Source organism: Anabas testudineus, chromosome 23, assembly GCF_900324465.2.
Source record: "Anabas testudineus chromosome 23, fAnaTes1.2, whole genome shotgun sequence".
In the NCBI taxonomy this organism is placed as follows: domain Eukaryota; kingdom Metazoa; phylum Chordata; class Actinopteri; order Anabantiformes; family Anabantidae; genus Anabas; species Anabas testudineus.
This window is the reverse complement of record NC_046631.1, coordinates 1,598,398-1,617,481: the sequence shown is the minus strand read 5'-3', so window position 1 is coordinate 1,617,481 and position 19,084 is coordinate 1,598,398. Positions and strand designations below refer to the sequence as shown.

Below are 19,084 nucleotides of genomic sequence, written 5' to 3'. Positions count from 1 at the left end.
TGATTTCTGTGATATGAAATCCACATATCCATGGATGCACGATTCCTTCTGACTTTGCTGATCCTTTTGTGTCACCTTAATAATAAACTGAAATGATTTCATGGATTGTTGTGAACTTTGACATAGGCCAATGCCCTTGGACTGGCCTACACCTGCTAAATAAAACGCTATTGTTGTTGATATATTATCCAGAGAGCTGTATTAGGGTTTAACTTGTCAGGACACTTTCACTTGCACTTGGATTTATAACCGTTTTGTGGTCAGCATAAGAGTATGAAGTATGAAGCATCGGGATGTTAGAGGATTCTCTGTGGATATGTCCAGAGAAGGAGGTGGAAGAGATGTAGAAATAGAAAGATGTTTGCTTTTTGGAAACCCCCATTAACCAGCATATGAATATATCCTTTCCCTCAAAGCTATTTCTGAACATTTGCCGTTGCTCGGTGTGGGGAAATTAGTTTCACCACTGAATCCTGACAAGGAATTACTGCATATAAAGAAAAAGTACATGGGACAACTGCAGATTCAGATACAGTACATACATCTAAATATTTTCTAGATGAAAGCAGCTACTGTGTCAGCATGAGTAATTCCTGCTGCTGTCAGAGGGATGGTCCCAGTAAACAAGCACAGGAGATGCTTGTGGGATATTTTTGTTGCCTTGCTCTGGCAGGCTGTCCCGAGCCTTTAACCTCCATCGCTCAACTCTCCCACCCCCGTGCAAGCCATCCTCAATCAGGCGCTTGTGTCTTCTGTCCCCTCCTGGGCAGGAATAGCAGCAGCATCCTGGTGTCCCGCAGGAATCTGCTTGCGCATTTTCTTCCATCCCATCACGGCGGGGACCAGCATGGCTTGCTTCTCCTGTACCTGAGCCAACTGGGCGTAGTTTAGACAGACAGCGGCATCGTGTCAGAACAAAAGTCAAGCCAGGAAATCAAAGGAACTCTCTGTAGACCTCCGTGAGGCTGGATGAGGGTATAAACCATTTCTAAAGCTCTGGGTCTTCCCAGGAGTGCTGCGGCCTCAATAGTTGTGAAGTAGAACAAGTCTGATTCGTCTTTGTTCCTTTACTTTGTAGGATTTTTACTTCTTCGGAGTAGGATTAAGAATGCAGGACTATTTCTTGTCAAGGAGTCAATTTTTGTGTTTGTGTTGTCTTAAGAATGGGACCTGAGTACTCTACAGTGCTTCTCTTATCACTGTTCAGATCACTTGGTTTAATTTAATCTAATCTCCCACGTTCGTTCAACCGATGAGCAGCTTGGTTGTTTTGTAACAGCTGACTTCTGATTTTGCTTGAGGGGTTCAGGTACACCAGTTTCATTGTGTTTTCTCTACGTTGTGATGACGATGACTCACCGTTTGCTTTTTTATCCAAATTGCTAGGAATTTCCTGTGAGGACGGGTTATACACACACATATGGCAGCGTGGTCACTGACTGGCACCTTCGGCTCCTCCAGCCACATTGCTGTGTGCTACGTGAGCCAAATTTTAGTCACATCTTCCCCTGTCATGTGGTGACCCCATTGCGTTCTCCAAGAACCTGTTGAGAGCGTTGGGACTGTGCAGCTTTTAATCAGCCTGTGTGTGAAGATGTGTAGTAGGAAACATCAAGTCCTCGCCCTCTGTTAATCTCACCTTGCCTAACTGCAACAGTAGGAGCTCTGGACTTCAACCAACTTCTGAAATTATACTCTGCTAGATAAAAACGATTAGACACACATTCGCACACTGTTCTGTGTAAGAAGGAGCAGCAGTTTGTGTTGGATTGCACGTGGTAAGTGTCAGCTCGTGGCTCATTTCTTTCTGCCTGACAATCGCCTTGGGGATAATAAAGCAACAATTGCTTGTTCCATTATTGTGTGTTTCCATTCTGTCGTAGCTGCCACAGGAGAAAACCAAAACCTTGGCCCGCAAGCTCCCAGCCACAAGTTCTCTCCTAGCAAATGTTCCCGATCTGTCATGAGGATGTGGGGAAAGCTATGACCGCATGGATCAGCTATGGCTCACGGGCCCAATGGTGACATGCGTGCGCTGTAGTATGAAGAAGCTTTAGGGACGTTTGAGGTTCTCTAAGGTGGAGAATCCGGCTTGTCAGTGCGAGGACTGGTTTATCTAAATCAACATCGAAAGGGATGCTTCAGAGATGACCATCTCTACATGTCTGATTTATTAATTGCACCTTTCCGGTCATGTAGCGCCCGCCAAAACAGAGTGAAAACAATACGCTTGTAAATTCTTCTGTGAGCTCAACACCAAACGTTCCTGGCAAAGTTGGAATTGGCCGTAATTTGGGACTTTTAAAACACACACGCATGTCGAGCCTGGTGCTCCCAGAGAATGTGTGGTCACAGGAGCCTCTGTAAATGAATTGCCCAATTAATAACTGTACGAATATTATAATTCTAACAGGGGGCTGTTTGAGTTTTTCCTCACAATTCGCAGAAACAACTCGGCGGCTTCTCAGAACTGTGGGTAAAAGCATAGTGCCAGAGGGGGAAACAGTGACCCTGTAATTTACAAGCTGAGTCTGCAAAGAAGAAAATGGCCCGTCAACAACTCCTTGAAGTCTATACTTAATAGCTGGGATTAAAATTAACAGAAGGCTATGCGTGGTATTCCAACATGCAGGGAGCTTCCAATTCACAATTAAAAAATCCTGCCTCAAAACAAAAGTCAAGTGCCAATGCGAACACATCTAGAAGGTGGTTTCTTTCGTTTCTGAACCATTACTACTTTTCAAACTGGCCATTGAGTTGAGTGATTGGGGGCCAACATCCACAGTGTTTGTATTCAAATGCGCATCCACAATATCGATCTTATCGTGCACAATGATCCAGTCCCCAGCCCCCCTGATGTAAACGGTTCTTGGTTCTAGACCAGCAAAGAGTTTGTGTCGCTCTAGAATGAGTTTTCCTGGATGAGAGCTGGTTCCTTGGCTGTCGAAACACAAAGAACTGGTTTAAAACTAAGCGCTGGCTCCAAACCAACCCTGGAAGTGGCTTGGTGGAAGAGGCCCCTCTTCCACCAATCAACAACCACCTCATCTGTGAATAGGCATTGTTGGTGATCCTCCGAGATCGTCCTGTTCAAATAAATGATTAGAGAGCATGTGCGGAGCTTAGCCAGGAAGATGATAAAATTGGTATATTGGTATAAAATAAAAAACATAATATAATAACGGAAGAGAGAGAAGAAGGCAAAGAGAGCAGTAGATTGTAGGAGCAAGGCATGGGGGAGGTGTTTGTGTGTGTGTGTGTGTGTGTGTGTGTTGGGGGAGAGAAAGAGAGAAAAATAAACATAGAGAGACAAACATAGTGGAGTGGACCAATGGAAGTTGTGTGTGTTTATTTGGAGTTGTGCGCAGAGAGGAAGCAGAACGAGGCCGACACACACACACACACACACACACACACACCTATAGACACAGGCGCATAGGGATCGCGCACAAACACTCCCATGTGCGACATGTGCACGTCATCACGATGACAGAGGAATTCTCACTTTAAATAAACCAAAATCAGGGAATACGGAGGGACGGGGAGCTCTTAAACGGCGGCCGAGAGGCACGCGGGGAACTCTTTAAGTAGAGGGAGCGCTGCCTACCTGTCTGTTATCATCATCAATTACAAACACCTCACCTGTCTACCACATGCACACTGGGGGCTATGTATATCTGCCAAATACTGTAAATGTGTGTAGAAGCATGTCATTAGGTGGAACACTCAGTTTTGATCTGTAACATTTTAGTTTATTACACGAAGCTAAAAAAAACCACACACAATACAACCTATAAATAATCATTTTATTTATTAAAGTAACATGTTTAACCAATGACTTTACAATAACTTTACAATGTGTATTAAAATACATACACATGCACAAAGCAAACAAGGAAGTGTTTGAACGATGATGCTGTGAGTCAAGTGAGATGATAGTGAGCAGATGAGGTCCTGTAAACTGTGCTTTGCATGTTGCTTCATTCACATTTGTAGCAGCTGTGTGTGTGTGTGTGTGTGTGTGTGTGAATGGCTTCCACCCTGCCAAGCATCTGTGCAGATACAGTTTGAACATTATGAAGCTGATGGTGTTTACCTCCGTGCGGGGTCCCTCAAAGCAACAATGGTCCATTGTGAGATCTCACATGCACGACGCGGGTGCTGAACGTGACTAATGCGTCTTTTTATAAATACTTTGTTTAAATATTTTTCCAGTATGTGATTTTAACTTTGAAAACAAGCCGTCACGACTGAGCAACACGTCTCTTTCTCTCTGTCTCTCTCTCTCTCTCTCTGTATGAGGTCAACTGCAGCTATTTACTGTACCTGCAAGTGGAAGGTGGAATTTCTGCTCATTCTCCCCCTCAGATGATATATTTTTAGGCCAAAGTTTGTCTTTGGTCAGTGGAAATGTTTAATGCGAGGGTGTGGAGCTGACCTGATGTGGAGGCTGCTGCTCAGTAGCAAACACAGGAAACATGGGGAGTGGACTTAAAGCACACACACACTTTCAAGAAGTAAACCTACTTCTGTCTCATTATTTAGCAGCTCTTTACAGGAAACTAACATCTGCCTCAGCCAGAACCAACCCGACATCCACCCACACACACACACACACACACACACTTGCCTTTCTATACTTATGAGGACATTGCTCAACCTACTGAACGCTGACGTTGTGAGGACACTTTGTCCTGCAGTCAGACTACTTCAGTTAACAAGTGCCGTGGAAATCCAAAAAGCGTTTCCTCTCTCTTCCCTTTAACATTAGCAGCTGGACTCTGTTAGCGTGACACAGTGAACTCTGGTTCGCCTGCTCTCTGGCCTCCATGTAAACGTTGCTTGGTTGACGCCATAGGTGTTGAGTGCTCTCGCCGCTTGTGCAGTTCAGTTCAGTTTGCAGTATACTTACTGTAATGTGTGCGGGGAAACACACTAAGCATAAATGAGTGTTGCTTTAGAGAGCTAATCCACCACAGCATATTTGGCTGCATGCAGTGTTTTGTCAGAGTGATGTTATTGGCATTGCTGCCAGACCATGTTCTTCAGGTTTGACACCTGGTTTTGCATCCTGCAGCTTTATATGTGACAACCATCACTGGGTATCACCAATGAAGACAAGATCATAACTATTGTTTATCTTACTTTTTATTGACATTGTATTTAGTTCTTAAACATGCTGTGTGTTCTGTGTTCAGCCCTCGATCCTCACACAGCCAGCGCTACATATCACCGCAGTCATCAAAATGAACAACGTTAAAATCAGCAGTCCTGCTGATGTCACAGTGCAGTATTTGATGATGTGTGTGTGTGTGTCTGTGTGGCTGTGTGGCGCTCGCTTCCTCTACTGTTTAAAGAAGAGATTGGGGAGGGTTATTAGAAAGGCACCGTCCTTATTTAAAGGAGTTCAATGCAGGCTGGTGAAGAAAGGCTCTCATTGAAATTCATGGCTTAGCACCTATAACAGTGCGGTTGGAGCAGAGCAGTGAAAGAGTCACACACAGCCAGCGTCGGACATATTTCAATTAAAGTGGCATTTACAAGAGAGCATGGGAGGAAAAGAAAAGTGGCGGGAGGGGGAAGGAAGACAGCTAGGAAAAGATTTGTTTTTTTACTGCTTTTCTCGCTAAGAATAGTTTGTCACACTTCATTATTTATTAATGTCTGAAATTACTCTCGTTAGCATCGACTAGCTCAGCTAGTTTACTACTATGCACATTTATTCAGATGTATCCAGCCTAATGGAAACCACTTGATTACTGGTTAAACACACTGCTGTTGAATGCTGCTACGCATAAGCCAGATTGGAGAATTACCGTAAATAAATACATACAAAAGAACCTGTTGCTCCCATAAATCATGTATTGACCCGGGATATTTGGCCACAATGTTGGTTTGTGAACAAGAAGTTTAGGATTTATGACAACACACACGCTGGAATGACCTAGATGAAAGAAAATACAAACTGTAGCTACAAAAAGTTTTGTCTTAGAAGGTTTTGTGTGGGTTTGTCTGTCATTCTAAATATATTAACATGGCTAAAGAGCATGTTCATAATGCTTTTTTTAAATTTCGTTAAAATTTTTTAAAAACGTTTTAAATGCACAATACAATCACAGCCACCATTTTATGTATTTCTCCTCCTCTATATTTTGCACACTTGGGAAAACATATCATACCTTGCATAATTGCTGAGGAATAAGTGCGATGACCTGTCCAAAGTGTCGACTTTATCTTGCCGTCAGTGTCTCATGTGAAGACAGATTCACAGCTGGCATTATTAGAGAGTTTATTTATTGCCATTTGACACTGACGGTGATACTGTGAAATCTCTGAGTCCCTGGTGAAGAGCTCCGGTCGATCAGCATCACCTCATTCCTCATCAGGCTCAGAGAAAACCTAGACAGGAAAGAGACTGAGAGCCTTGCACCCTCCATCAACCTTTCACTTCCACATTCCTCTCCTCTTCTCCTCTATCCTCCTTTGTCTTTCACTTCTTTTTCTTTCATTACATTCAGCCAGACTTTTTTTTTTTTGGAGGGGGGGGGGGCTTGGGGATGTAACTCTGCAAGAGTCGGGTTGCAATAACATGGCTGTGATATGCTTGGACCTCATCTGGAATCGAGGCTCCTGTGCGATGTGTGAAGAGCTGGATGATAAAAAGGCATGAAGAGTGAGAGGGAGAGAAAGACTGACAGGACGATAATAAAGGAGAAGGAGGAGAGACGAGCTGTGTCCTGAGGGCTCTAGCTGGGGTATGAAGACATGTCTCTGTGTTTTATCTGGCCCTGCCGGGGCTCCCGGTGAGGAGATTCAGTAGTCGTAAACCTGCTGACCTCCCCAATCTAAACAGAGCTGCATGGTGAGCTGGAAAGAAGAAATGCCAACGCTCTTTTTCTTTGCTAACTGAAGAATTCAAGTCAGAGGTGACAGACACCACAATTCACACCAGCACTGTGCTACATATTAGTTATTTCCATCTTTATGGGTTTATGCAGACATGCTATGTTGCATTGTTCTTGACACCAAGCCATCAAATATATATATAGTCATTTGAAACTCACAGAACACAACACTGCTTTTCTGGCTGAAACCGATGCAACGGGATCAACTGCGCTTAGTGTTTGTGTATTTTTTTTGACGTCTACGTTATGAAAAGCTTGAGAAACTATAACACGCCACTGATTTTACACATTAAGTCAGTTTACTCTTTACAAAGATGGCGAAGTGTAAGTCAACTTGGCAATTACGCGGACTTCCTCTATCCTGTGAGCGCCCCCTTGGAAAAAGTCCAATTCCAATGGAGGCAGGTGGGACACAGCCTTTTTCCTTTACTTGCTTGCATTTATTCTTCAACACTACACTTTAGAACACTTTATTCTCCAGCCTCCTAGCTGTGCTGTGCAGCAGGCTGCGGACTCTGAATGGATTTCAGTAGAGAATGATTAAACAGATTGTATACAAACCTGCAGATGTTCCACTCACTGGTTTAAAGAGGAACCAGACTTGTCATTCAGTGCCATGACTAACTACATTACATCTGATCCGTTAACTATGGAGCAGAATGTTGAAATACAATATCCGTCAAATGTTTCCGAAGGATAATTTGATTTGTATTTTACCTGTTTATAACATCTAAATAGTTAGGATGCAGTTTCAGTTTGAGCTTGACCACCTGTGAGGCTGGCCCTGCTTTGTACAGTGATTGTTGAACTAGTAGCACAGTGTGTGGAAGATAGGAAAATGGCCTTAAATCTGTCTTAATTTAGTGATTCTGTGAACAGAAGCAGCATTTTTATGGAGCTGTGAAGACTTACCTGTCAGTCACTTTGATGTTTATTTTTCATATTCATACGTCTGTGAAAATATGGGTCCCAGCATCAGCTCAGTACTGACATGAGCTAAACAGAGCTCAACATCCGATCGGGCTGATTATGTATCGAGGGACCAGTGTGGGTTATTTGGACTTGACAAGTGAACGTGTCAGCGAGCCGCACGGAATCGCGTTTCCTGCCTCAGACATGCTGAAAGCCGTGGTCTTCTCTGTTTGCTGTTTTTTTGGCTCAGTTGTGTTGAGTGCTGTAACTGTGTCCGCACTTCTCCCTGTGCCTCAGTTTATTTGACTTCTCCCAGGGTTAAATTGGTTGTAGCTACAACACTTTCTTATGAGTTTAGTTTAGTCTTACTCCCTGGCTATGTTTGACTGTACAGGCTCCACATGTAACTGTGCATCAGTACCTGCTTACATTTAATAATAACCAAGTATTGAGTGCAGGTAGGTCATTTTGTTAGTTTTGTTAATGTACAATTTTCTTTATCTGGTTCCTTTGATTTAGCACTTTGATGGAATGCTCCTGTCTGGAATGGCAGTGTTCAAGAAAGGGCTTTTTGTTTGTGAAGAGGACTCTCTTGAGAGAATGGCTCCCTAATGAGGTACTTAAAGTGCTTGGCTTCCATGAAGGGACATTATTCACCATGGGGACATGTGTCGTTGAACCAAGCATGGATGGAGAATGGTGGGTGCTGCAGTGCTACACACATACATAAAACTAATTACACATGTGCTCAGGGTGAACCTGCTCTCATCTGGAATCTTTTCTGTGCTCTTGAGGCTGTGCTGGGAGACACAGCAAACCTTCTGACAGTGGTACATATTGATGTGTCATCCGGGAGGACCTGGACTGCCTGAACTGCCAGATATTCCCTCATGCTACCAGTGGTGACACTGACTCCAGCCAAATGCAAAACTAGTGAAAATGCTTTCAGAAAAATTTTTTATAGGCACCTGCAAAACCATTTCTGGTTTGGGGTTCAACTCATTGTTGCCCTTCTAGTTTCTAATAACCCACTTTGCTACTTAACTGATCAGATTAATATCCCAGAGGTTTAACTGACAGATTACACAAGATTAGTGTTCCTTTAATGTTTTTGAGCAGTGTATATTTACTTTTACTGAGAGAAACCAGGCTTCTTGGGTAGTAAGGGTAATTGCGTATATACTAAAAAACACATACATGCAGCAAAAGAGTTAAATTTCTCTTCTCCACTGGGCGGATTTTAGAAGCACGGTTCACAGATTTTAGCGGTATGGAGATGCTTTAAGAAGTGCACGGTGAGAAGTAGTAGTAGAGTGGTAAAGGTCTGCAGCCTTTGTGGATTAGAAACCCGGTTATGTGTTTACATGGCAGAGTAATCAGAGTTCTCCAGGATAAATCTACCTTGGGAAATCAGATTTCTCTAAACCCCTACCCCGAAACACTAACCAGGTTTCCTGTTTACATGACACTTAAGAAATCAGCTTTCTCTAAAAAGCCAGGTAAACAAATTTAATATCACTGCCTGTCCTGTTCTTCTCCTTTCTACTCGGGCCATTGTCAATTGATGTTTTTGTCCTGGCTTTCATAACCTTTAAACCCCTAATTCTTACTGCACTGTCACCTTTACCAGTGACTGATGAGCAACAGAATCATAGTTCCACCTTGACACTAACTGCAGATCAACTGCTGCTATCAAGTGAGTCTTGCTAAGTACTTTTAAATTTCAAAGACAAACATTACCGTTTCAGTAGAGCTGAGTAGTATAACTGAATGTTTAGTTAAGGTTTGAAATTTCAAGCTTTTATGTCTCTTGGCTTCCAAAGCACCTGTACTCGCCTCCAAAAGTATTGGAACAGTGAGGCCTGTTCCTTTATTTATGCTATAGGGGGATACTCCCTTCAGTCTCCTCTTTGCAGGTAAAATGCTCTAGAGGGTTTAATTCTGGCAACTGACCTTACCTCCACTGTGATCCAGGGATACGCTTGTATGTTTGGGATCATGAGCAGATCCTTTCTTTCTCCAAAGTTTAGTTTTGCCATCACTGTGTATAATTAATGTAATAGGACACACTTGGGCAACAAATTACACCTGTCAGTCACTGCCATGTTCCAATAATTTTGCTCACATGAAAAGGGCAGGTTGAAACTGAAGTTGCTATCTTGTAAGCTGGTTTTTGGAACCTGGAAATTAAAGCTGAAATGTTGATCTTTTGTCTCATGTTCATCTTTTTAAGTCAAACCATAATATTTTCAGTCTACAGCAAAAGTAAAGGTACTGGCCTAACTGTTTCAATACTTGAAGTGTGTCTACGTGTACGTGAAACTTCTGAAAAATCATCCCAAACAATCTTATTGTGTAGCTCTTGCACTCACTTAAACTATAAGTGCCAGAGCTACAATCCAAGAATGATGTTGAACTGTTGGACGTGTCTATGGCAATGAATAATTGCGCCTCGCATCAGTGTATTATCCACATGTTGCTGTGGTTGAAGTCCACTCTCTATGTCCCTGCTAAGACGGATCTGTTGAAGAAAGAATCTTTTGTGAGTGAAGACATATTATTATGCCAGGAGATGTCTGCACATTCCCAAACTGACTTTTCCTATTCTTCCCCAAAGCTTTCTGATATCTTTGGCTGGCTTTTCCCTCCCTTCTTGCTTGTCTGGAGAGCCCTGGCCCTGTGTCCTCCACCTCCGTGCTTGCTCCCCCAGCTCCTCTCCGCCCTGATGAAGATTTCAACACTGGCCTGGTTCAGACAGACATTATTTCCAAAGAATGGAGAGATGCAGGGCTCAGGAGACAAGGAGGAGTGGAGAAGGGATGACTATGATGTTCACTGCCACAAAAATAGGCGTTAGGATGATGTGGCGGGCGGAAATTCACACAGTGACTTTTGTTGTTGAACTTTTAGTCAGCGCTATCACACAAAGGTTCCACAGTGTCACTAAAGTCCCTCTGACTTTCTGTCTCTGTCCCCTGCACAGACGGGATGAACTGCATGAACAAGAACCACGGCTGCGCCCACATCTGCAGAGAAGTTCCGAGCAAAGGTGGGGTGTTGTGCGAGTGCCGCCCCGGCTACGAGCTGTCCAATAACCTGAGAGACTGCACATGTACGTATCACACCTGGATCCCCGGCACTTACACCACATCTCCACACAGCTGCTCCAGGAAGTGACTGTGCTTTCAGGTCAACCTTCAGTCACCGACTCATGTATCTCACTGCGTGATTTACGTGTCAGGCTTGTTTAGACTGAATGTGCAGCTCCCAGATTGCGTGTGTGCGTAGTCAAATTCATTTTTTCGTTTGTTGCTTTCTCTTAGCTGTTAGTCTTTAGTCAGTTACTTGTCACTTTATTTTACAACTCACATGGCAGCGAGGTATTAACACTGTGTTTTATAGACTTGTTTTACTGTTGCAATGAAGGATCTGAACTATTCCTGTAGTAAACATCTGTAATAGCAATGACGGACATGTTCCAGTGGGCTTCAGTGGTAAAATACGAGGGAAGACTTTTAATACACAAATCCATTAAGTGTTTCAAGCCAAACTAAAGGATTCAGTAACGAGAATTCATGTCTTTAACGCCCCCGCAACCCTCCCCAGTTGCCACGCTCGCTGCTCCATCCTTGTTTCTCACTCTTCACGCCGACCGCCTGCGGTCATGGAATTTAGGGGCTGCTGTTTTAAAGAAGCTGAAAAGTAAGCATTTAGTTACACTTTGTTTGGCAACACATCGTGTTTTGTCCAGACAGCGAGAGCGTAAAGATTGTGAAAGGCTCTAATGCGTCCCCCCGCTGGGGTAATATTTTATTAGCAGCGAGGGACCCGGTGCTGTGTCGGGCCTGTTGAGCGCTGTAGCACAGGATGGTTATAAACGAGTGGCCTACAACACCTCCATGCACGCACAACCCCCCCACACACACACTTCCCTTTGTCCAATTCGCTTCACTTGTCCTTTCTTCTCTTCTTATTTGTTTTTCGATGCACAAAGTAATTGTATTTGTGCTCACTTTCACTCTGCCCCTTAACAGATGTAAAAATATGACAGCTGGGTCTCAGGAGTTTATGTCCTCCAATGATTAAGCTGGCAGTTGATCTGTGGCAAAAAAAAAAAAAAAAAAAAGGGAAAACTGCAAACTGAGCAAAACATTTTCACTGTTAGAGCTCTAATTTTCCACCTCTCTACTTTTATTTATTAGGGAAGATCTATGCTTACAGTACTGGCAATGCTGCAAATATTATTGAGTTTGAACCTGACACATCATAACAAAAAAATGTTAGAAGTAATGTTAGCACTCTTTCTGAAAAAAAAAAAAATTCTACATTTGCCATGAAGCCTTGGTGTAATGTCTGTACATTAGGCTTCATTGTTTTTCCATATCATTATTATCAGCTAAGAAAGGATTAGGTTGCCATGAAATTCCGTGAATTTTGTGTAATTCTAAAAAAAACCTGAGAAACTCAAATGTGTATGTTGTCTACAGTGACTTGTAACTATGGAAATGGAGGTTGCCAGCACTTGTGCGACGACACAGAAACAGGGCCAGAGTGTAGCTGCCATCCGATATACGTCCTGCACACAGACAGCAAGAGCTGCATCGGTAAGTGAGGAGCGTGTTCATTCTGAAACTCACACACACACACACAGGTGTTTCCTGAATTGATTGTAACATCTGTCATGTGACTGAAGTAATAAAAGGCTGTCAGTATCCAAAATGATGCATGAGACCTAATTCAATCAAATAACTTTATTAATGGAAGCTGAACAGATTTGTCTAAACCACCTCCTGCATCTAAGTTGAATCAAATGTCATGTTTCACAGGATGTATCCTTAATTGATAATAATCCAATAAAACTAAAAATTTTCTGTTTAAAAAGAGAAACAAGCACTGGTTCTTTAGAAGTGCCCTATTTTAATTCTATGTTTTAGTGAGATGTTTAATATAAACTTTGTAGGATAATCTGCCGTCTTACAAAACTCATCAAGAGCGGCCTGTAATCTAGAAAAGGTTGGAAAATATCATTTACTACAGATGAACAATTACTGGACCAAATATAGATCCTTGTGGAACACCTTCATCAACCCTTATAGAAGATGATTTTAAGCCATCAACTACAGTTTGAAGAGAGACATAATGTGAAGCAGATGAAAGCAGCAGGATCAAAACCCAAAGAAAGCATCTTATTCAATATTACTTTTTACCAAGTAGGGCTGTATCAAGTAAGCTACCAGTGTTTTAAGCAGGTATGAGCAGGTCTAAAAACTGACTGCTGTTGGCGAAGGAAGATATTGTCCTATAAGAAGGCATGATGCAACAGTTTATTTCCAGAACATACTTGTTGAAGATCAAATTCAAACAATTCTTCACTTTTTGCACACTTGACTGTGTTGAAGATTTAATTTGAAATTGAATCATTTGCCATTTTGGCCAGTAGTCTACATAAAATGGACCATATAGACAAAATTGTAAAATTTTATTAAAAATGAGCGACTTGTCTCCAGGCATTCAACACATTAGATTGATGGAGCATACACGTAATTTAGAAAGGCACTCACTTATATATAGTCCCACATTTCACAGTGCCTGTCAGGAGAAACCCAAGACATAATGTCCGAGGACTTCTCTGTAATTCCTAGAGACAGTTTTGTGTGAGAGCATAGGTAAATTATATGAAACTACTGCTAAAGCATAGTGTTCCCATAAAATGGAGAAAGTTTATAATCACCAGGATACTTCTTAGTTAGCCATTCTTTATTGTAGAATGGTTAAATATTAGTAACAGTTTCGAGTTTGCCAAATAGATAATGAGGACAAAGATTCTCCATCCCTTCGATGAAGCATGGTGGTAGCAGGACAGGACTGCATCAGAATTGATGAAAGTATGAATGTAGTAATACAAGAAGTCCTTCAAGAAGACCTGCTCCAGAATGCAAGACCGAGACTGGGATGGTGGTTCACCTTTCAGTGCAACAGTGACCCCAAACGTTAAGGAAAGCCAAAGCTAGAATGGAGGGGCTCCAAGTCTCTGGCTGTCTTTGAGTGATCCAGCCAAAGCCCAGACCTGAACCTCATAGAACATCTGTGGAAAGTGTCCAAATCCAGGAGTGTGAAGCTTGTGAAGACTCAGCTAAACTGCTGCAAAATCTACATAGTACTGAATTAAGGGTGTGAATACATTAGTAAAGCAGCTATTTCAGTTTTTGAGTTTTCATACATTTTGTTTTTTTACTATTGGAAAATTTGTATTAGTGAAATTAATGAGCTGACTGGTGGAGAATGTCTGACTGTCTGTCTAAAACAATAGTGCAGCATATAATTGGATCCTTTATTGATCCCCTTTGGGGAAATGTAACTAAGATAATTTCTAAAAGATGGGTTTGCTCTGTGACACTCTAGGTACCTACCTACAGTATATGTTACGTAGGCCTACACAGAATTTATTAACATGTGGATAAAGGACAGCATTGGCAAAGGTCTCTTCTGAAAGAACAGCTGCGTGGTAAGTAAGGATTGAATCCAAATCAAATAGAGACAACTATCCAAAAACGTTGGAAAGGAGCTATGAGTATAATAAGATGGAGGTTGACATCCGGTAGCCAGCAGTTCCTCACTCTCAGGAACTTACCAAACCACAGTCTTGACTATTTTTCCCAAGAATTGATGCAAACTCCAGAGTGTTTGTAGCTGTTCATTCTAGGCAGAACTCCCCAAAGTAGTCATTGCTAAAGCTCCAAGCTTGGAATCACAATTTGTTTGTACTCCCCGGCTGCCAGAATCTCTAATCTGGCAGGATGACAATTCACCACATCTCTATCCAATTAATGAGCTGCTTGGGAGTCCATGGGTCTTTTGTTTACAAGTTGTGGTCCATTTGTAATTGGGCAGTGTAAAACTTAATGAACCAAATAAAAATAAATCAAGTATACTTTTCCGTGTGGTTCAAGCTGAGGAAAACAAAGTGTAAGTGTGATTTGCTACATGTAAACCAAGAGATTACAACCACCTGCCCGAGTAGACGACTCGGTTCTCTCGTTTCTGCCGGTGAAGTGAGAATCATCATAGATCGGTGACGAGGATGCTCATCACAACAAACACAAGCTTTGATATCATGTCTGTTTTCTCATTCTCTCTATGTCTGTCTGTCCCTATCCCTCCGTCTGTCTCTCGTGTACTCCAGCAGATTGCTGGGCTGTTTTTCAGCGGTACGATATTTTGCCTGCCAGTAACCCTTTTTCCTTTCAGCTGCTTCGAAGAAGCGAAGCGCACCATCGTGGAAAGGCTTTTGAAGAGGACGCGGAATGAGAGCGAGCGAGAACCCTCCTCTCCCTCTTTTCCCAATGTCTTGTGTCTTTTCTCTTTGCCTTTCTCTCTGTCTCTTTTGACAAGAGAAAAGACCCCTGTGTCTGTGGCCCGAGTCACCCAACTTCTCTACGGGCCATGGGCCTACCTTTAACCCCTATACCCCTTTTATCCTTTCAATGTAGCACTGTCCCTCCACTCCCTCTTCCTCCTCCCTCCCACGCCTCCTGCTTTCTGGCGATAGTACCTGATTGCCTGTCTTGTCTAAGCATCATGCTAAAACGAAATCAGGTTAAAATAAGGAAAGAGTGACTATGAGTGGGGGGTGGGGAGGTGGGAACCGTGCGCTAGCCTCTGTGGTCAAAAACAGATATCTCAATTGCAGCCTGATCTTAAATGAAGCTCCCACAAACCTAACCTGTCTGACATCTCTTCATCCTGCAACCTCCTCATCATATCCCAAACAGAAAAAAAGTGACGACTCACCAAAACCTGCCAACATCAACATGACCTCCGTGTCTCATCCCCATCCATTAGCGTCTGTTTTCGCTCCATACACTCTTTACAGAAAGACAGGGACTTGCACTGCTCACCCTTCTCCACTCTGATAACATACCATTCCTACTGCATGTGTATAGTCATACGTGTCACGGCGTCCATTTGTCTGCCACTACCTCTCACTAATCTTCCTGTCTTTCTGTTTGTCTGCTTGCCCAGCTGCATGGGAGAGCCTGAACTGCATTTGTAGGATTTTCTTTTTTCATTTCTTTCTCATTTTTTTTAAATTGAAGAACATTTTATTGTTGTTGTTTTTAGCAACTCTGGTCTGTTTTCCCTGTCCTTTGTAGGTCTGGCTCTCTAAAACACTCCCCTCTCTGTGGGCCTCCAACCACAGCTTAGTCCCATAGAGTCTTTAGGGGCGAGTGGCTGGACTCCTCTCTTCCCACCCCTTCTCAACCCGTCTTACGCATCCGCATACACACACACACACACACACACACACACACGTACACATTTGATCTCCTTCTCTGACAGTTTTTTTTTTCACACACTCAAGCAAGCAGACGTTGAAAAGCACGCACACTGGTATGCACAGGCTCTATATTCAACAATGACACACACATTCACTTAGTGCCGTAAAAAGTCTCCATTCATCCCTGAGTGTACTTCAGAGATTCCTCCACTTTGTCCATCTTGCGCCTGAGAAGAGAGAGAGAAAATGGTAGTGGGCTGAAATTGGGGAATAGAAGGGATGTTAATTGCCCCCTCCCTTATCCAAACCCACCCCCGAGTAGGACTCAATGTACATCAAAGGCCAGTCCTATTGCAGCAAGTGGCGCCCATTCCCAGAGAGATGCTCCTTCAGGGCCTAATGATTCAGGCCCCGTGAAAGACCACCTTCCTCCCCAAGGTCCCTCATCCAAGCCACCATCCCCAACTGAAACACATACATGCCATCCTAACAGCTATCCCCATTACTCCCTTTGTGCCACCAACCCCACTCCACACCCCTGCCACCCACTGCCCAGCTTTGGGAAAATTGTTCTTCCAGCGTTGACTGTTAAAGCCAGTTGTGATGTGTTCCATAGACAAACAGGCAACCAGCGCTGCCCCCAGAATACCTCCTTCTCCTTATTCCTCTGCATGCATTTCCCTCTCCCTTCAATCCTCATTTCTCAGTGTGTTCACCCCTTCTTTTTCTAGATACCTCTCCCATTGTGGGCCATAATGGGACTGGGACTATTCTCTCTCATCTCCTACTCTGTTTGTCATCTCATCATTACCTGGTCTATAGAGCTCCGCTGTCTGATCTGTCGTCTTCCTCCCCCGCACCACCGTTTCTCTGCTTTCTTGTCATCATCATCCCCCTTTTGCCACTTCTGTCTGCATTTAAGGCAATTTGTGTTGGAAATGTTGGACATATATCCTTCCCTTCCTCTCTTTCTCGTCTTCCTTCTCCATCCTTATGCGAGGTGAATCATTGCTGACAAAGTGTGGCTGTTTGATATGGAAGACAGAAACTCCATGGGTGACAACAGCAACGTCAACATCAGAATTAAAATCCCACTTAATGTTCACCCCAACCCTATCCCGTACCCCAAACCCCACATCTCTATCATTTTTTACATTTGAATCATATGTGAGCCCTGAATATTCTCCCCTCCTCTTCTCTTCTCCACCTACCTACTTGCCTACCTACTGCTCCTTTTTTCTTAGCTACCCACTGACACTGATCATTCTCATTTATTTTGTTTTGTTCTTTTGATTTGCTCTGAGGGATTTATCATTTGTTTGGGGATTAACACTCTAATAGGGGTTTTGGCACTTCTTCATCGCTTCTTGCTTCTTGGCTTTAGTTTTTTGCTCAAACGCCAAGAGGGGCTGAAGGTCTGGTCATTTGGGCTTCTCATTAACCTGCTGCTCACTGTTTGTCCCCTTGTCACTTGTGTTTTAGAGAAAGATGAGGCTGCAATTGAGAGCTCTGAGTTCAATGCCACGTCAGTAGCTGATGTGGACAAGCGGGTGAAACGGCGGCTACTTATGGGTAACTCTTTTCTTCCTCTTTCTATGTGTTGCCATGGCGCTTGTGCTTGTATCCCAGACTCTACTCCTCTCTGTTTCCTCTTTGTCCTCCTCTATCTGTGTTAATTTATTTTTTTTGTTTTGTTTACTTATTTCATAAACCTTTGGTTCCCATTGTGTCTACTCCCTCAGTCAGTTTTGTTGCAACTGTACCTAACGTGATGAAAAAGGAGTAAAACAGGTAGCTGTCCCTTTAAAACTTTCCTCCCTAACTCTACCCACCACATTTCTGGATGGCTCTAAAGTTTTTTCAGTGACTAACATGTACCTTTTCACTTGTACCTTACTCAAAATGTTAAATTCCCCTCGTTTTTTTAAAACAGATGAAAGCAAAACCCCTTGTAATACTTGTAAACCCAACTTGCTCCACAGATTACACAGCTACCATGAAACATTTGCACTGTACTTGGCAGAATATTCTCAGGAGCTTCAGTCAAGGCAAAGAAAGAAACACCACTGCCATGGTATCCCATGGTGCTGAACAAAAGTGTCTCAGACATTCCAGTCCTTCCTACTTAGTGAAAAATTTGTTGTGCTTTGTGTTCAATCAAAGTTAATTTCAGCAGACTGGACAACCTTGTGGCCAAAATGGATTTTTGGAAGATTTTCCTGGTGTGTTCTAAGTTTATGTTTTCACCTTCTATACCTACAGCATTATACATACCAAGTAATGGCTTTTAAAGAATTTTAAAGAGAATACCTTGTAGTAAGCCATGGTTTGGTTTCTGAAGGACAACACCCTGCTACATCGTGTTGCTGGACCTTCAAACTGTCTGTATATTAATGAATCTATGGTGCTAATTGAGTCAAAGTTGTACTTCAGTCCTCTACTGTGTCTACTGAATCTAATGTTCCTTTTATTTTCTAAGACAGAGGTACATCAGAAATCCTGAATCCAGTACTTGAGACAAATGTTCAGGCTGTATTCTATTAAATCATGTTCCACACTGACCGACTTCCATATAAGTTTCATTTCAATAGGCTCTGGCCAGTGCGGCTTGGAGGAAGTGGAGTGAGTGAATGTGAAGTGAGTGGAGTTAAGAATTTGGTTTTAGGGGTGCTTGTTTCTCTTTTACATTTCTGTCCACCTCTCTCCTCCCTCAGTTTCCTTTTAAATTCATGTGCTGTTTCTCCTCACTAGCTAAATCCTCCTTTACCTCCTGATGAAGCAGCATGTCACCCACAGAATCCTGATGCCGTTCCTTTTATGATTAATTGTACCAAGCCATTTCCAAAAAAGTTGTGATATTGTGTACTATGATGATCAGTCAAAATCTTTCTTGAAATCATAGGCTCCATACCCGTGCTAAAGAGGAGAGGGACCATCTGAATTGTTATGACCACGGAGTCCAAAAGCCAGTAACTGTTCTGGGGTGCAT

At 42.8% G+C, this 19,084-nt stretch overlaps 1 protein-coding gene across 3 annotated transcripts in view; it reads left to right on the top strand.

The window, feature by feature from the left end:
* Nucleotides 1-19,084, top strand: part of scube1 (signal peptide, CUB domain, EGF-like 1) — a 60,554-nt gene that overhangs the window by 14,296 nt on the left and 27,174 nt on the right. For 2 of the 3 annotated variants that reach the window (XM_026363047.1, XM_026363049.1), the window contains exons 5-7: nt 10,801-10,929; nt 12,305-12,421; nt 17,578-17,667. In XM_026363047.1, coding sequence (XP_026218832.1) covers nt 10,801-10,929; nt 12,305-12,421; nt 17,578-17,667 — 336 coding nt within the window. The remainder of the gene's footprint in view (nt 1-10,800; nt 10,930-12,304; nt 12,422-17,577; nt 17,668-19,084) is intronic. The other variant, XM_026363048.1, reaches the window with a different exon arrangement.